This window comes from Myxine glutinosa, chromosome 2, assembly GCF_964187855.1.
Source record: "Myxine glutinosa chromosome 2, kmMyxGlut1.1, whole genome shotgun sequence".
Lineage (NCBI taxonomy): Eukaryota > Metazoa > Chordata > Myxini > Myxiniformes > Myxinidae > Myxine > Myxine glutinosa.
The window spans coordinates 77,991,047-78,010,771 of NC_136262.1; the positions used below are offsets into that span (position 1 = coordinate 77,991,047).

The window sequence follows — 19,725 nt, forward strand, 5'->3', positions numbered from 1 at the left end:
CAGAATCTGTACCCCCATGCCGATTGTTGAAGTCATGCCCAGAATCTGTACCCCCATGCCGATTGTTGAAGTCATGCCCAGAATCTGTACCCCCATGCCGATTGTTGAAGTCATGCCCAGAATCTGTACCCCCATGCCGATTGTTGAAGTCATGCCCAAAATCTGTACCCCCATGCCGATTGTTGAAGTCATGCCCAGAATCTGTACCCCCATGCCGATTGTTGAAGTCATGCCCAGAATCTGTACCCCCATGCTGATTGTTGAAGTCATGCCCAGAATCTGTACCCCCATGCTGATTGTTGAAGTCATGCCCAGAATCTGTACCCCCATGCCGATTGCTGAAGTCATGCCCAGAATCTGTACCCCCATGCTGATTGTTGAAGTCATGCCCAGAATCTGTACCCCCATGCCGATTGCTGAAGTCATGCCCAGAATCTGTACCACCATGCTGATTGTTGAAGTCATGCCCAGAATCTGTACCACCATGCTGATTGTTGAAGTCATGCCCAGAATCTGTACCCCCATGCCGATTGCTGAAGTCATGCACAGCATCTGTACCCCCATTCTGATTGTTGGCCATGCCCATAATCTGTACCCCCATGCTGATTGTTGAAGTCATGCCCAGAATCTGTACCCCCATGCCGATTGTTGAAGTCATGCCCAGAATCTGTACCCCCATGCTGATTGTTGAAGTCATGCCCAGAATCTGTACCCCCATGCTGATTGTTGAAGTCATGCCCAGAATCTGTACCCCCATGCCGATTGTTGAAGTCATGCCCAGAATCTGTACCCCCATGCTGATTGTTGAAGTCATGCACAGCATCTGTACCCCCATGCTGATTGTTGAAGTCATGCCCAGAATCTGTACCCCCATGCCGATTGTTGAAGTCATGCCCAGAATCTGTACCACCATGCTGATTGTTGAAGTCATGCCCAGAATCTGTACTCCCATGCCGATTGCTGAAGTCATGCACAGCATCTGTACCCCCATGCTGATTGTTGGCCATGCCCATAATCTGTACCCCCATGCTGATTGTTGAAGTCATGCCCAGAATCTGTACCCCCATGCCGATTGTTGAAGTCATGCCCAGAATCTGTACCCCCATGCTGATTGTTGAAGTCATGCACAGCATCTGTACCCCCATGCTGATTGTTGAAGTCATGCCCAGAATCTGTATCCCCATGCCGATTGTTGAAGTCATGCCCAGAATCTGTACCCCCATGCCGATTGTTGAAGTCATGCCCAGAATCTGTACCCCCATGCTGATTGTTGAAGTCATGCCCAGAATCTGTACCCCCATGCTGATTGTTGAAGTCATGCCCAGAATCTGTACCCCCATGCCGATTGCTGAAGTCATGCCCAGAATCTGTACCACCATGCTGATTGTTGAAGTCATGCCCAGAATCTGTACCACCATGCTGATTGTTGAAGTCATGCCCAGAATCTGTACCCCCATGCTGATTGTTGAAGTCATGCCCAGAATCTGTACCCCCATGCCGATTGCTGAAGTCATGCCCAGAATCTGTACCACCATGCTGATTGTTGAAGTCATGCCCAGAATCTGTACCACCATGCTGATTGTTGAAGTCATGCCCAGAATCTGTACCCCCATGCCGATTGCTGAAGTCATGCACAGCATCTGTACCCCCATGCTGATTGTTGGCCATGCCCATAATCTGTACCCCCATGCTGATTGTTGAAGTCATGCCCAGAATCTGTACCCCCATGCCGATTGTTGAAGTCATGCCCAGAATCTGTACCCCCATGCTGATTGTTGAAGTCATGCCCAGAATCTGTACCCCCATGCCGATTGTTGAAGTCATGCCCAGAATCTGTACCCCCATGCTGATTGTTGAAGTCATGCACAGCATCTGTACCCCCATGCTGATTGTTGAAGTCATGCCCAGAATCTGTACCCCCATGCCGATTGTTGAAGTCATGCCCAGAATCTGTACCACCATGCTGATTGTTGAAGTCATGCCCAGAATCTGTACCCCCATGCCGATTGCTGAAGTCATGCACAGCATCTGTACCCCCATGCTGATTGTTGAAGTCATGCCCAGAATCTGTACCCCCACGCCGATTGTTGAAGTCATGCCCAGAATCTGTACCCCCATGCCGATTGTTGAAGTCATGCCCAGAATCTGTACCCCCATGCCGATTGTTGAAGTCATGCCCAGAATCTGTACCACCATGCTGATTGTTGAAGTCATGCACAGAATCTGTACCCCCATGCCGATTGTTGAAGTCATGCCCAGAATCTGTACCACCATGCTGATTGTTAAAGTCATGCCCAGAATCTGTACCACCGTGCCGATTGTTGAAGTCATGCACAGAATCTGTACCCCCATGCTGATTGTTGAAGTCATGCCCAGAATCTGTACCCCCATGCCGATTGTTGAAGTCATGCACAGAATCTGTACCCCCATGCCGATTGTTGAAGTCATGCCCAGAATCTGTACCACCATGCCGATTGTTTAAGTCATGCCCAGAATCTGTACCACCATGCTGATTGTTGAAGTCATGCCCAGAATCTGTACCCCCATGCCGATTGTTGAAGTCATGCCCAGAATCTGTACCCCCATGCCGATTGTTGAAGTCATGCCCATAATCTGTACCCCCATGCTGATTGTTGAAGTCATGCCCAGAATCTGTACCCCCATGCCGATTGTTGAAGTCATGCCCAGAATCTGTACCCCCATGCCGATTGTTGAAGTCATGCCCAGAATCTGTACCCCCATGCCGATTGTTGAAGTCATGCCCAGAATCTGTACCCCCATGCCGATTGTTGAAGTCATGCCCAGAATCTGTACCCCCATGCCGATTTTTGAAGTCATGCCCAGAATCTGTACCCCCATGCCGATTGTTGAAGTCATGCACAGCATCTGTACCCCCATGCTGATTGTTGAAGTCATGCACAGAATCTGTACCCCATGCTGATTGTTGAAGTCATGCCCAGCTTCTGTACCCCATGCCAATAAGTCATACACCATATGACTAGCTTGTGGAACGGACCCTTGTGCTTCACTTTATCAAGGGCTTTTGACATATCCAAAGCAATTAATCGAGCTTCACCCTTGAGTTCCAATGCCCTGTTGAAATGATCCGTGATTAAGGATAGCAGATCAACAGTAGAGCGAAAATAGCGAAAACCATACTGGCAGTCAGTGAGAAGTTCATCGTCCTCCAGATGTCTGAGACGTTGTTCACTGATGACGCATTCATATACCTTACTTATTACAGGAAGCAGGCTGATGGGGCGGGAGTTATTTGACTCAGAATGCTCACCAACACTCTTGAAAACAGGGACAACAGAGCCACTTTCCAGGATGAAAAAAAAACAACCGACGTGGACAAGCACAGGTTGAATAGCTTGGCAAGAATCAATGGCAGTTCAGGACAACACATCTTCAATACAATCACAGGGATTCCATCAGGACCAGTGAAATTGAGGCATCTAGGGTATGAATAATTCTGGAAACCTTCCGAGGAGGGATAAATGGAACAAATAACGTCTGTACGAGATGGAAAATCCGGAAGAGGGTATCCCTGGTCATTGAGGGTAGAATTAGAAACAAAGTGAATCAAAAAGAGGTTGGCCTTATCCAGAGGTGAAGTAACAACCTCAGGTCCATGAAAGAGAGGAGTTTATAGAAGGTTTGTTGTGGTTGAGTACATTGTTGCCAATCCGTCACAAGTCCCGAGAACCAAGCCGCTGAGTCGCAATAGAATCGGCTACAGAAGCAGCATATTGCCACTTGGTATCCTCAATAACTCTTTTACAGTGGTTACTTGCTTTCCGGAACAGACATTTAGACTCCAAAGACCCTTGCACATGGTACTGCTTGAAATAGTGGTTGTGATGAGCAATTACTGATGCACAATCCGGAGTGAACCATGGATGGGAATAAACCTTCACTTGATAGGTATGTGAGGGAATATAAATATCCATACCAGTGCCAATCCAATGGGATATTTCAACGGCAGCCATATCAGGACCAAGACAAAGCTGAGGTCCATGGCACATCAGCAATAAATGAACGGAATCCATCCAAATCAGTTTTACCAAACTGAAACAGTGCGATGAAAAGGATGCACTGGAGTTGAGAATGAGGAGTAGGAGACACAAACAGAAACAGTGGAATGATCCGAGTTACTGAATGGAGGCAGAACATTGGCAACACAGTCATCAGGATTAGAATACAAAAAGAGATCAAGCAAGTATCTTCCATCAGAAGGCACGGTCAGGAATATGAGTGGGAGAGGAAACAATTTGCGTGAGATTTTGAGAGAATGAGAAATTATAGGCATCGATACCAGGAGGGTCGGTATTGCGAGAGTGTACCATCCAGTCCTTGTGGTGAACGTTGAAGTCACCAAATACCATGATGTGTGCAGAAGGGTGGAGTAAAATAGCCTCGTGAATGCTGTCAGAAATCACTTGGAGCATGACACAAGAGGGATAGGAATGTGAGCGATACAGAAAGAAGAGATATGTTGTTGAATGCAGGAGACCATGGCGCGGAAACATGTTGTCGCGCCATTGCCCCTCGGTTAAGACTAGGAATCGCGGATGGCCAAAACGAGCTTTAACTCCAAGGCGACGATCAATGGCGGATTTCCTATGCACGCACGGGAGGAAGGGAGGAAGAAGAAGCGGGAAGCTTTTACCTGACAAGATCTCGCCGGCAGCTCCGATCCTATAGGAAATGAACTCAAACGGGAAACGGCTTTATGTACAATGAAAATAAATGAGGTTCTATTGCCACGGATGCCAATAATAATGAAATAAAACGCGCCGGTTGAATAACTATGATTCCTAAATCGGGAAGTCCCCACACCAGACTTAAACACGGACAAATGGGAATATAAAAGGAAGAAAAGCAAATGTGTGAATTATCGTGCACTCAGCTCGATTGGCGCCTTGGCAGCGATCGTCCAGTCTGAGCGCGCACTCCGGTGTTGGCGGGAGGAAGGCCGCAATCCACTCGGTTCCACGCGCCGCTGGGCCTCACCGGAGTCTCGCCCACTTTGACCTCGTCACGCTTCAGCGGCAAGCAGCACTCATCCATGCGTCGTCTCTGCCTATCGGCTGCTTCAATCCCCCATGCCAAATGAACAGGGGAATGAGGAGACGAGGCCGGCATGCAACCACCTGTGCGAGGACCAGAACGCCGATCATCCACACACTCGCAAACAGGCTCCAGAGCAGGAGGCAGTCCAACCACGAGAGGAACCAGAACCAGAAGAGAGGGAGTAAATGTCGGTCTCCGACCATTTGCTATCACGTCCAGAACAACAGAGAACAAATGGGGACGTCGACGCTGACAAAGCCAAAATGCAACCGCTCGCTAGGGGATCCAGCACGAGAATGGCAAAATCTCGGCTCTCAGTTCGTGGTGTGGCTTCTCCTCTGACGTCATCGATCCTCCCTTCCAATCAGTCCTTCGCAAGGTGGGCGCGGCCTCAGCCTGCCTGAGCAATGAGTGTTTCTGGTGATGTAACTGATGGTAGCTGCATCGGCGGTGCCCTAAACTGGCTTTCGGTGAGTTTTATGGTTATTGTGGCGGAGGGGGATTAATTAATGTGTGTGCTAATGGGAATGGATTCCTAATCTACGTGTCTATGTGTGTTGCCATAAGAGACACAGGGATGACCACAGAGGGAACTACACACAGGGGAATTAACATATTCCCTACAACTACTTAACATGCCCGCCCCCTCGTGGCGGGGACAAAGTTACACTTAATCCGACATACGGGCTAGACAGGTCCTCTCCTTACTGTACATCGAGATGGTTCTTCTATCACGATCATCGGAGCAGCTACATATGCAGATCTACCTGGATCTAGATATTCCTGGATTAAGTTTTCTACCTGGATTAAGTTTCAGTTTCAGATTAAGCAGATCTACCTGGATTAAGTTTTCACGAGCTAAAGGGAGAGAGTCCTTAGCATAGATACCAAGACGATGAGAGGGGTGACCTAGTCGGCGAAAAATGTAACCGGGTCACTTAAAAGAAACAGAGGAGACGCCACTGTCCAACCGACACTGAGATAGAGCCGCAGGTCGTTGAACAAAAGATTGCACAGAACAAAGTTGGAGCAAAAGCCCATGAGATTGGAGAAACAAATATTAAAAGGATTTGAGCGTCGCTGCGCATGGGCTGGTGGATTGACACGTGGAGGTGGAAATACATTATTCTTAGATTATAGAACCATATTCATAGTGATAAAAATACATAAAATTTGGAAATGTTGGACAGGCTTGACAAGGAAGAAGAAAAAGAAGAAGAATAAATCATAAATATCTAGTTATTGTTTTCCGCACAACCGTTTTTCATGCTATGTGTCCGGATGAGTTCCATTTAAGCTTTTTTGATTATGACCAGAATGTCACCGGCTTTATTCTTTTTATAGGGTCTAATACTCGTGGAGGAGCACATGCATGTAGACAAATACATGAGATAATACCGGACTTTATTTCAGACAAACACAGCCACTGAGCTTTGGGGAAGTAAAGTGATATCAGCTCCCAGAGCACCCTGGGTACCAGCGATGCATCTTTTATGACTTTGCTTTTCTCCCTGTACTCAGCAGCTCATTTTGAGTCCTCAGGGTCTTTTGGGTCCGGGGAAGGGGAAGGTGGGGGAGGAGGAGAGGTCTTTTGGGTCCCTCTGGGTGCTTTGGTTTAAGTATTTCAGGTTAAAATTGTGGGTGGTATCAGGTCAGCTGTTTAACTAATGAAAGAAGAGTGGACACACATACATAATCATAAACATTTGCTCCATTATAAAATAAATTAACGTTATTAGCTGCGACGAGCAGCTCTATGAGAGGACCGCGTTGTTGTTCTTGTTGTTGGGGTGCCTTTTTGAATAGCGCATGCGCATACACTCGGACGTGCGTTGGTATGAGGTAAGAACATCGCGGACTAAAATCGCGATTTGTTTGAAGAAACCAGAATAAATTTAGCAACAAAGAAAACATGAATGTTTTCATATCAATCTCGTTTCACAGAACTTGACACAAATTAGGTGTAATTATTGAATAGCGCATGGGCATACACTCGGACGTGCGTTGGTATTAGTAAGGAAAACATATGAAAATCTGTTAACTAAATTGTTACCAAAAAATTTCTTCACCAATATGTTTGTAAAGGTGTGTAATAACATGTGTTAAAATGTTGAAGGTCAACTCCCGTGGGAAACCCAGAAAAAAAGCTGTTGAATTCGGGTACAGAAAAATTATTTTCGAGAATTTTTATTTTTTTTAATCGGCCCTTAAGTAACTTATGAGGGGTCAAATAAGGGTTTTTCATGATTCTGAGTTGATTGTTAACATTTATATTTCACCACAGACACTCCTTTGTGGAAAAATAATTTCTAAATATATCTCATTTTCTACTTTGCAGGACATGGAGTCTAGCAATATGGATGAAGACGTTACTCCACCTGTGCTCAATTGCTTCATCTGTGCACGCTCGGATACACCAGCTGAAAGGCTCATACAGGCAACTCCAAAGGGATACTCAACTTTATTGAAACAAGCAGAAACTGTCGAAAATGTTACTGTTGTGGAACGTATGAAGGAGGCTCAAAAGGAAGGAAAACTGAGGTACCACCAGAAGTGTAAAAATGATCTGTACAACAACTTTGTTGCAACCACCAAGAAGTCAGCTCAGTCAGCAAGCATCAAAGGCAGAGAAAGAGTCATCAAAGTTGAAGAGAAGACGCACTACTTGTGAGTTCAGTTCATCAACTGGCTGCAGTTCTAGAAGATCACAGTCAGTTGACCTCCTGTATAAGGATGTATGCATTCTTTGCAACCAACCAGCCCAGCTCTACAAAAATAATCCAGCACAAGCTAGAAAGAAATACAGAGTGCCAGATAATTTGACTGCAGATACACTGAAGACAAGCTTGCTGAAGACAGCACGGAGTCGCGGGGATGACTGGGGCACTGAAGTCGCTGGACGCCTGGAAGGGATCAACGACTTGGTAGCAGAAGAAACACTGTACCATTTGCGATGCAAACTTATGTTTGCGAGAGGTGACAGTTTGTCCAAGACTGATGAGGAAGGAAAAAGGAAGAGAGGACAGAGGAGTATTGATGAGGAGCGAGAGGCAGTTTTTATTGAATTCTGCGAATGGTTAGACTCAGAATTAGAGTATGGGGTAATGAACATGGACCAAGTCCATGAAAAGCTGTAGGAGTTTGATCAGTCACCAGAGAAGAGCCTTTCTTATTCAAAGCATTGGCTAAAGATAAAACTTCTAGAGAAATACGAAGACACCTTGTATTTCACAACACAGGAAAGAAGGGCAGATGTACTCTGTCTCAAAGATGGCACCGACAATATTCTGCGAGCCACATCATGCTAATCTTGACCATGGAGATGAGAAGACTCAGATCATAAAGACGGCACTCAAGTTCATATCCAATGATATTGCCTTGATTGATTTAGGTCCAAAGTCATACCCCACCACACACAGTATGACTGACATCGATAGTCAGCTGACACTTGTTCCTGCAAGCCTTCAGATGTTCTTGAGACCGATTGTCAAGACAGACGAAAGAGTTGCCGTTTGGGGGCAGAATTTTATTAAGGCCTGTCGACCTCGGTCTGGAGTATTGCCACACCAAATGGGGCTTGCCATACAACTTGATCATAGATTTGGGTCAAAATGGATGCTCAACAAGTTCCACCAGCTGGGATACACTGAGTCTTACACGGAGACACAAAACTACAAATACTGCTTCCTTAATAGTAGGAGTGGAGATGATGTTCCAGATACTTCTGGCACTCTTGACACCATTGTGGAGGAAACCGATGAACAGATCAATGATGAGGTTGCGGTTGATGCTGCGCTTGAGGATCAATCAGTGATGACAGCCAAAGTGCCAGCCAGTGAAAGTGAATTGTCAAGTAATGATCAGGTGGTCTTTATGGAGGTTGGGGAAACAAACAATGCAGTCACTCAGTTTGTTGGAGACAATATAGATTTAAACATTGTCTCTATTCACGGAAACACTCCCTTTCACTCAATGGGTTGGATCGAAGTCACCTCTCCGGCACCACCTTTGCCAGATCCACAGACAACAGCAGCTTTCCCCCGGGTGAAGTTGAAGGCACTCGACAAAGCTAAGATTTTCAGGGTGGCATAGTTCCGAACCCGAAGGATCGGTAACCGACACAATTTCGGTCTTTGAGGCCGGCCGATAGGCACAGTGTGACCAGAAGGGACGAGGTTCTCCTGACCACGTGGCCCTCGACTTGGTGGGGTTTGTCCGCACAATGTGGGCGCTTCAGGATGAACTTTAGCCGGGGAGCGTTTGAGCGCCCCGGTCTGATACTGCCGCCCATGCGCAGAACAACTTGTGAGTGCACGTGGGTCCCGGCGGTCCCACTGGCCTAGCGCTACCATGTTTAGACAGCGAAATCCATCCCCGGGCACCGGCTCCTACTCCCGGAAGTTTGAGAGAATAGCGGCGCCAGGCACTGTAGGACACCCGCGGAGCCCCGGCAGACCAGGGACGCGCGAGCCTACGCGTTAGCGTGCTACGGCGGAATCAACGGCTTCGGCCACGGTCGGGCCGATACTCGGCCCGGTCGCACCGGGAATGAACTGGTTCGACGCCCGCGCTGGAGAGGTCGCGGGCGACTGAGATGTATTAACAAATTAATTAATTAATTTGAGACGTCCGATTTCTAGTGTTTGGAAATTTGGAAGAGCTTGATCCTAGCCTTTCCCTTGCGAGGGCAAGGAGGAACTTAATGCTTGACACTTAAGCTTAGTTTGAAGTACACCCTGACCAGCGCTCATGGTGGGACGGCAAGGCAACCAGAAGGGACGAGGTTCTCCTGACCACGTGGCCCTCGATCTGGGAAGCGAGAGGCGTTCCATTAGTGGACGCTACCCTCACGCCCGACATTTGGGCGGCCCCGGCAGGCCGTTTGTTTTGACGTTCCGTTCCGTATGAGCCAGTTCCAACACTGGACCCCACGGCTCCTGAGGAGCTATTGCAGTTCACGAGCTGTAATTGTCATGGAGATTGCAGCAACCGGCGATGCAGCTGCAAGAAGAATGGGGTCACGTGCATCTCGGCCTGTGGAGTCTGTAATGGCATTACATGCAGAAACTGCAGTCATGATGTTGTTGAGTCTGAAGAAGACATAGACAATGACTGTTGAAACTTCTGACATTGTGAATGAGAAATAACTCTTGAGTATTATATATGTATGTGAAATAAAAGCTACTTTGTGTGTAAATGTAAAAGTGAAAATATAAATGTTAACAATCAACTCAGAATCATGAAAAACCCTTATTTGACCCCTCATAAGTTACTTAAGGGCCGATTAAAAAAAATAAAAATTCTCGAAAATAATTTTTCGGTACCCGAATTCAACAGCTTTTTTTCTGGGTTTCCCACGGGAGTTGAACTTCAACATTTTAACACATGTTATTACACACCTTTACAAACATATTGGTGAAGAAATTTTTTGGTAACAATTTAGTTAACAGATTTGTGGAATATCTCATAAAATGCCCTTACTATATGAGATAAGAACATCGCGGACTAAAATCGCGATTTGTTTGAAGAAACCAGAATAAATTTAGCTGAAAGACAAAAAGACGCTAGTGCACGCGTATAATTTAATGAGTGGTCGAATTTGGTAGTGCATATTGCAACGGATATCCTCATGATTCTACACGTCGCAGCTGGTGACCACACTGTGGTCATTTTTCTCTTGTTTTTTATTACGAAGACGACGTTATTGTATTAATCAACCGAGGCTAATTCCTTACTCCCGTGATCATTAGTACACCGCTTCTCATCGAGTCATCCATGAACCATACACCACATCAATCCAGTAACTTTGCAGTCACGACAAAGAAATTGCAGTATTATGATTATATTAACTATATTATTATTGCTGTTATTATTATTTCAAAAACGATACTACTGTATTAATAAACCTGGGCTCATTTGTCCAAAGCAGCCTGAAGGTGAGCCATGAGGCTGAAGGCCTATACATACTGTGTCGGAAGAAACGCAACGCCTATGCTTTCGATATTTGATGGTCATTTCAACAATCGGTTTGTTTGTGTTTTACACCAAATGAAAAACGTAAAGATAGAGCAGAGCAATTGGGATATATTACAGGTTCGACAATATGTTCGGCCTGAATGGTATATACATCAAAATGGCGGTGGGGAGTCAGCCGTCGTACGCCGCCAGGGCGCCGAGAGCCAGCACGGGCCCCAAGGTAAACAACCTCGAGGCCCCCACCCTTTCTCTCTTTTATAACTTTTTAAGGAACTTTCTTCAATGAAAAACAAAAAACTTTAAATAAAAACAAATGGTCACTTTTATTTAGCCATACGATCGAAAACAAAGGAGATAGCCGGACGTTTGGACCAATCGAGTCAATTTGCACCCTCGACTCTGTTGAACACTATTTCTCCATAAGATTGGCAAAACATACGTGAGAAGATGGTTCATAGTTTGTTTTGGACAAAGAGGATACAACTCCATTTCTTTGTAATGCATATTTCTAGTTAATAACCATTTTCTGTAAAGTTTTAAACTGAACTATTAACAGCGGTAAATGTAGTTTTGTTTCCGGAGAGAAAGCCGGAAAGGAAAGCAAAAGCATCTTCTGGGTTTAAATGTAACGATGAGGAAATGAGGGTGAGCGGATGAGGAGTTTCACAGTACAGTTTAAAAAAAATTGCAGGAGAAGCTCAACAGACCCCGGGCCCCGAGGCAGCGACCCCTCCTGACCCCCCCCCCCCCCCCTCCCTAGACGGCTCTATACGCCATAGTGACATCACAGATGTAATCACATCACATCACCCCCCTCTGATTGGTGTACATTTGTGAGGGACATACATCCATCCATACATATATACGGACAGACAAACACTCTTCGAGACGGCTTTGCCCTACAGGCGACACCGTAAAAAAAGCACCGTCAGCTACAATGGAACGAAGTCTGAAGATTTCGGGATCAGCAGCGGTGTGAAGCAGGGCTGTGTACTGGAACCACTCTCTTTGGGGATATTCTTCTCTCTACTGTTTCTGTATGCCTTTGGAGATTCCACTAAAAGCGTTACCTACACACCAGGACATATGGGAAATTGCACAACATCACAAAGCTCTATGCAAAGACCAAAGTGAGGGAGCTCCTTATCCAAGATTTGCTGATCGCAGATGATGCTGCACTGACCGCGCATAGAGGGCCAACTGCAACAACTGGTAGACTGGCACTCTCACACCTGCAAGGAGTTTGGATTGATGATCAGTATTAAGACTGTGTGTGTGTTATTTTGCCTGCTATCCCCATGTGGGTGGGCCTCAGGAGATGGAACAGAGACTTACCAGGTCTCAAAGTATCCACCCCCACTTCAGTGAAGGATCGCGATTCATGGGCTAAGTTGTGTTGGTCTCAGCGTTTTGACTCGAGGGTTCTTTTCAGGATCGTCACTAAGACCCGAGCACTGTGCGTACTGTGCTTTTGGCACCCGGGCACTGTGCGTACTGTGCTTTTGGCACCCGGGCACAAGTGCGTGCTTTTGAGTGCGTGAGTGCGTGCTTTTGTCATCAAATTTTCAACAAAGCTTTATTATTAGAATATGGAGAAGACAAATTAATCATTTGATCAAAAGGTCAAAGGTCATGTCACATAAAACCACCAATTTACTCCAATTGAACTGAAATTTTAAGAATTTGCATATTGGGTCACTGAATTGGTTCTCCAATCAACAGCGAGAAGCCAATTGTTTTTTTCACATCAATAGGTCAAATGTCAAGGTTGCATAAAATCATCAATTTCCATCTGATTGACTTGCAATTTGAACGGGTTTGCATATTGGGTTACTGAATTGGTTCGCCAATAAAACTCAAGAAACCGATTGTTTTAAGGTCAAAAGGTCATGGCTGCCTAAAATCGTCATTTTTTTTTTGGATTTCCTCAGTGTTTTCATCATGTTAGACATACGGAAGAAGTAGTCCGAATACAAAGTGGATGCGGACAAGCTTTGCATTTTCAGATGCTTTCTAGTTTTAACATTAATTTGATTAAGAATTGCAACTTTTTTATTGTGACATTTTTATTGTGACATTATTGACAAGGAAGTTTCTGGGCAACTGACCCAGAGGTATGGAATTATATATATTTGAAATCAAAGATAAGACTTCACGAATAAACTAGTCATACCATTACTCAAGGAAAGATGTAGGGATGGTTTCACATGATCATTTATTGTGATCATCCCTACCTTGTTTCCATACTTTTTGGAGTAACATCGCTACATCCTGTAGCATTTTTACCTCTGCCACTAAAGGTGGATGGACGTTATATGCCCCCCCCCCCCCCCCTGTCTATTTGTTTGTCTCTTTGTCTGTCTGGGAACAGGATGTCTCCAAAAGTTGTGGACTGATTCGGCCAAAATTTGGTGGAGAGGTTGAGTAGGTTACATGGGCAAAATGATTAGGGTTTTGGTGAAGATTTGAATCTGAATCCGGATCAGAGATTTTTTAAAAGTGATTCTTCACCATGGAGTGATTGGGCCAAAAACGATAAATAACACGACATTTCAAAAAGTTTTGGATTTATGACAAAACTTTGTGGATGAGTTGGGTAGGTGATAAGAACAATCTGATTCGATTTTGGTTCAGGTCCGAATCCAGACCTGCCTATCAGTGGGATACAAAACGTAAAGTGTTCAGCCTGGTGGAGGTATTCGCTCTACCGAATGTTTTTCTAGTTAAAATGTTTTTATTGCTTGTGTAATAATGTAATGTACAAATGGCTCTACATCTACTTACCTTATACTGTATATCCTCTTTAGGATCGTTAGTTAGTTTGTTTTCACCTCGCATGACCTCGCTCTATCAATATTAAAAAACAGTTCTGTGTTTCCTTGAGATTTCTATTTGTGAACTTCCAAGTCGCCATAATTCATCCCCATATCTGCATTCCATCTCCATAGTTTTCCCAGTCAGCATTCATATCTCTCCCTCTCTCTCTCTCCCTCTCTCTCTCTCTCTCTCTCTCTCTCTGTCTCTCTCTCTGTCTCTCTCTCTGTCTCTCTCTCTCCCTCTCTCTCTCACCCTCTATATCCCCCTCTCTCCCTCACCCCTCTCCTTTTTTTCTCTTTCTCTCTTTTCTGCCTTGAACATTTCGCTCTGCACCACCCCCGCTGTACATGGAAAAAGACAGAACAAGGCCCAGGGCAGCTCCAGCTCACAGCTTGTCAGGCATGAGATATGCAGCCCCAGGAGGTTGTCCTGCTCTGCATCGCGTGCAACTGCCTGCTTCTCGGACACTCACTCTTCCACGATGGCGATCCAGGTATATTTTATCATCATTTTCATCTTTTAAAAACTTTTGTTAACGAACGATTGGAAAAAACTAACTTTTTCTTAACTTTTAACAGCTATTTAACTTCCCACGTTCTTATTCCTGTAAACCCCATCTTCACAGGATCCTTTCTGCAGGCCATGGGAGGGTTCGAGCTGGTACGTCCCATCAAGCAAGACACTCATGGACACTTCGTTTCACGCCAGCTCACGCACCACGTGACGCGTCGGAATCGACGATCCGCACAGGGACGTTTGCCCGCACCACGGTATCAGTTCAGGTACCGAGGGGTGAAGCTTCTTTTGGATCGGCTGACGCTCAATGAGGACCTACTTTCTCCAAGCTTCTTGCTGGAGAAGAGAGTTGGCGGGGGCCGGAGGAGACGTGGGAACCTGGGTGGGGTCGAGAGTCGTGCCCGTTCCATCACAAACACGTGCCACTTCCACGGGGTCATGACAGCACGCGGCGTGACCGTGGGAACTGTGTCTCTGAGCACGTGTCGTGGCTTGGCAAGTGTCCACGAGCCATCGCCTACCGACAGTCATTGACTTGCACGACCTAACAAATCTGTGCAGTCATAGTAATCTCTCACGTGGCCATTTCTGCTTTATAGCTAAATTATTGACCGGACAGTATGGGATTATTACCTGAGCTTTAATATAGTCTGACAAAATTGCAATGTACTGCTCTCCTATCGTGTTTATCATAGACTACCTGAAGTACCCTACATTGCCAGGGGACAGGGGGAGAGGTGGGTGGAGGAAGAGAGGGGAGGGGGAAGGGGTGAGGAGGGGAAAGGGAGGGGGACAAATTTACCGGTGCAAAGAGTGCTTTAACCTCAGCGTTGCCCAAGTAAAAAGGAAATTGTAATACCTTCTGCCACCACCACCACCAGGTGGCGCTACACGGTACACATTTGCTTAGAGAATGTACGCTCCTCCCCCCTGGAACCCAACAGCCACGCGTGAGGCTGCAGCCATATAGCCTATATTATCCCCCATACAAAGTGGTATTTGTACCCCGAGTTTGGAGTTTGTAACTTAAAAGATGCGGCTGTGCATAGAACATATACATACAAACAGAGAGAGAGAAAGAGATTTTTGCCTTTTATAGGTATAGATTATAATACATTTCACAAATCAAAGTAATCGCAATTTTTCTTGCAATATTATATATTTTTGCAGATAGGACATATGCACTTGCCATCTGGTGAGTACTTCTTGGAGCCAGTACGGGGACGTTCAGGGGACCTTTATATGGTCTACAGGCAGAGATCAGGTGGTCTCAATGAGTCACAGAACTCCACCATGCACCCACTGAGGACCTGTGGATATGCAGGTAAGGAAAGTTTGCTGCTTTTGAATCTCACCATCATTGTTTTTTGCGCTAAGACTGCTTCCATACACATTCCTTCCCTTTACTGCAAAACGTCCAATCCTTGTCTGCCCCCCCCCCCCCCTCCCATGCTTTCACACCTCCTCCTTATCCTCTCTCCAAATTCTCCATGCATGTCATTTCCCTTTACAGTACTCCGATCTTCCCAATCTCCTTTCCCTTCATAATAACCCCCCCCCCCCCCAGTCAGCATTCATATCTCTCCCTCTCTCTTTCACTCTCTCTTACTTTCTCTCTATCTCTCTCTCTCTCTCTCTCTCTCTCTCTCTCTCTCTCTCTCTCTCTCTCTCTCTCTGTCTCTCTCTGTGATTGTCACAGATTGTCAAAATTGTCATTGTCAAAATTGTCATTGTGATTGTCAAATTTGCTAGTTTTTCCTCTTCTTCGTTTTCTTTGTAGCGTTTCACCTTTAGTGGCTCTCAGTTTTGTTTATGGTGAATTCAAATTGGAAAAGAAAATAAATGTAATAAATTGACCTTTCACGAAGTGCACCAAATACAAATCCACAAGTCACTCAAGTCGTTTTGCAGTCCCATGGCGTTGAATAAACATAGTGCAATTGTGCGAGTGTGTAGGCAGGGAGCAGGAGACCCTCAAGGCTGTACGGGAACGCCTGGTATGGCAAAGGAGCCAGGGTGAGTCACGGAGGAGGATACACCCTCGTTCGGTTAGCCATGAGCGATGGGTTGAAACTATGGTGGTCGTGGATGGAAACATGACGGCCTACCATGGCCTGGAAAATGTACAGCTCTATGTGCTGTCCATCATGAACATGGTAAGGATTGGCCTCTCGTGAAACTTTGTGCAATGCACATCAAATCCTCTTCTCTTTTGTCATTCGAGGAGTGATGAAGTAATTTTCTAACATAGTGAAGGATATTATTTTCAAACAGCTTGGATCATAATGCCCTCTTTTACTTTCTCCATAGGTATCGGGAATCTATCGCCACAAATCCATCGGAAATCGTATCAACATTGTACTTGTGAGGCTTCTCATACTGGAGGATGATGACGTGAGAATTCTCTTTCACAACTCTTTTAGAAGGGATCATCTATTTGTTCTGTCCACACAGACAGCAGGGTTTGAGGGGTCGGGGGGGGGGGGGGGGGGGGTTGATTCATAGTTAAATAAAATTAATGTTAAGAAAAGGATGAGCTGAGGGGATGGAGCTCTCTGGATATATATACAGAGAGACAGGAGCAAAAGAGAGGGAAAATTACTGTTGGGATGTCGCATTTCACATCAGCAGTTTGGTTTGGAATATTTTGCAAAGTACCGTCCATGCCATTTGGCTGGGAGTCAGTTCTCAAACTACATACAGTCCAGGGTATTGCTGCGAAGGTTTTTTGTGAAACATGTGCCCTTAGATGGTCTATCTGCTCCCCATCCCTCCCTTATCCGACCCAACCTTTCCCCCACATGCACTCTGCAGCACGTGGACACGTAAGGGTGAGAAGGTCCTGCGGCAATCTATATCGTGACATCCACTGCAACTGGTCCTGACGTCCTGATCTATATCGTCATTATCATCTGCAACTGGTCCTGACGGCATTGGCATCGTAATCTTCAAGATGGTCCCAAGTTAAATCCACTTGGCCTTATCCTACCTTCTTTGTGATTCTTCTCCAGGTCTTTCTCAAATCGACACCTGCATTCATCTTGAAAAGCTGAAAAAGTCTCTGGAACATCTAGACCTCACCATCAGCCACAATCTTTCCTGGGCCAACCACATAGCAAAGCTGACTTCCAAAGCCAGCTGCAGACTGGGCATCCTCCATTAATCCAAGTCTTTCCTTGGAAAATCAGAGCTACTTAGTCTCAAAGGCCTTTGTCCATAGCTCAATGGAGTGCTGCTTTCTGCTTTGGGCTTGTGCCCCAGCATCACATGTCTCTCCTGCATTATGTGGAATCTATAGTTCTCAACATTATTGGAATCTCCCATGGTCTGTTGCTTTCATATTGAAGGCAGGTCGGTGGTTTCTGGGGGGTTTTTTGGGGGTGTTTTTTTACTACCTCTTCTCCAGTATCGCTCTCTCAGTTCACCCAGTCCTCCAACCCTCCCAGGAAGTGCAGGATGCATGGCAGTTATTCCACTAACCTCTACTGGTTAAGTTGAGTCAGGTCAGTCTTTTGGGACTGCCGCTGATAACATGTAACCCAGTGCTACCTGTCGCATGGTCGGGTTTTCTGCGACTAAACCGACACCCTTCACTGGCTTTGCTAGTGGGAAGGGTGACTGTGACACCCTGCCAGGACTAAAACAACACCTGGCAAAGGGCTGATGAGCTTCCTTTGGGAGCCAACGGCCATCCAGTATGGAGATGTTAACTCCGAAAAACATTCAATGGGGTTGGGAAAATTTATTTTTCTGCCTGGCCTAGTCACCCCCTCCTGCACACTGGTCTTATGAAGAGGTATCTTTGTTGTTGGTGTTGTTGTGTATTCCCAGACAGTTTTCTTGAGCAAGCCTGCGTCACGTAGACAGCCGATTTGCTAGTTTTTCCTCTTCTTCGTTTTCTTTGTAGCGTTTCACCTTTAGTGGCTCTCAGTTTTGTTTATGGTGAATTCAAATTGGAAAAGAAAAGCTTCCCACATCCAAACTGACTGTGAACCTCAACTCCTTTGTTCATCGCATCACCTTTCTATGGAATCATCTTCCAGAGGCTGTTCATTCCCACTCTTTCCCATCACATCATCATGTCATCCCCATCCTGGTTCATATTTATGATATTAAAGCGCGGTGCTACGCGCGCTTACTTGTACAACAAGAAGGAAGCGGACAACGCAGTAAGTTTAAGAGTCTTTATTATAAGAGCTCAACTGTAGCACTGGAGCGCTCCGGGCTGCGCGCCCGGTGTATATCCCGCGGCCACGCCTACCCCTCGGGCGTGGCCGCCGCCCACTTGGTGCGTGGAATGATGCCCTCACGCCAGTGAGCTTTCGTGTCCGCCACACGTGCCCCATTATCCCTTCCAAATCCAACCTTCTTTCTTGCTGGTTTCAGTCTCTTCTTCCTCTGTCTCTTCCGTTCCGCTTCGTTTATTTTCTTGCTGTTTGTCGCCAATTGTTTCCCTGCTACACCGTTGTCCATTTAACCTAACCCTTCCATGAGTGTCACTCTTGTAGAGAGAAAACAAGACCGGAAGTCTAACAGCGGCGTAGCCGGGATTGTAAAATATTATAAACCACAAACACACATAATTAGCTATTTAAACAGTCGCTAATGCTGTTTATAACATTAAAGAAAGAAATTTGGAGGAATCCAGACATCCGTGAGGTAAGTTTTACTTACAGAACTGAGGGAAGATCTACGGTAATCTAGATTATACTCCACGAAGGTTGGGTACCGGTACGTACTGTTTTGTTGGAAGACGTAACGCCGATGCTTTCGATATTTGATGGTCATTTTAACAATCGGTTTGTTTGTGTTTCACACTGAATGAAAAACGTAAAGGTACAGCATGGAAATTGTGATATATGACAGGTTCGACAATATGTTCGGGCATGAACGGCATATAAATCAAAATGGCGGCGTGTGGTGAGTCAGCCGCGTACGCTGTGATGACATCAAACGTAATCACATCACCCTGTCATGTGACCAGATCCTCAGCTCTGATTGGTATACGTTTGAGGGGACATATACATACAGACGGACAAACACTGTTCTGGAGGGCTTTGCCCTACTAGTACTAGTACCGACTGCAAAGCCGCAATGAGCAGGCGAAGCCAAAGCCTCTTGCCACTATTTTACCCATCACTATGGCATCAGTAGGGTAGGTAGTTGGAAGTAGGTAGGTGTAGTAGGTACCGTACCTAGTTCAAAATGACACCATTTGCATTCTGGATGAGATTAAAATTTATAAAATTTCCTTCTTGATTAATTCGGTGAATTCCGTCTCAACTTCGGATATTTCCGGCCGTGGAAAACTATCCCCTGCGGCCGCGAGATTTCTAAAAA

General features: G+C 45.7%; 1 protein-coding gene across 1 annotated transcript in view; it reads left to right on the top strand.

Moving 5' to 3' along the window:
* Nucleotides 1-14,277: 14,277 nt before the first annotated feature.
* Nucleotides 14,278-19,725, top strand: part of LOC137418888 (A disintegrin and metalloproteinase with thrombospondin motifs 7-like) — a 152,521-nt gene continuing 147,073 nt past the window's right edge. The window contains exons 1-5 of the mRNA XM_078772863.1: nt 14,278-14,362; nt 14,495-14,880; nt 15,556-15,709; nt 16,342-16,541; nt 16,696-16,779. Of these exons, the coding sequence (XP_078628989.1) occupies nt 14,278-14,362; nt 14,495-14,880; nt 15,556-15,709; nt 16,342-16,541; nt 16,696-16,779 (909 nt within the window). The remainder of the gene's footprint in view (nt 14,363-14,494; nt 14,881-15,555; nt 15,710-16,341; nt 16,542-16,695; nt 16,780-19,725) is intronic.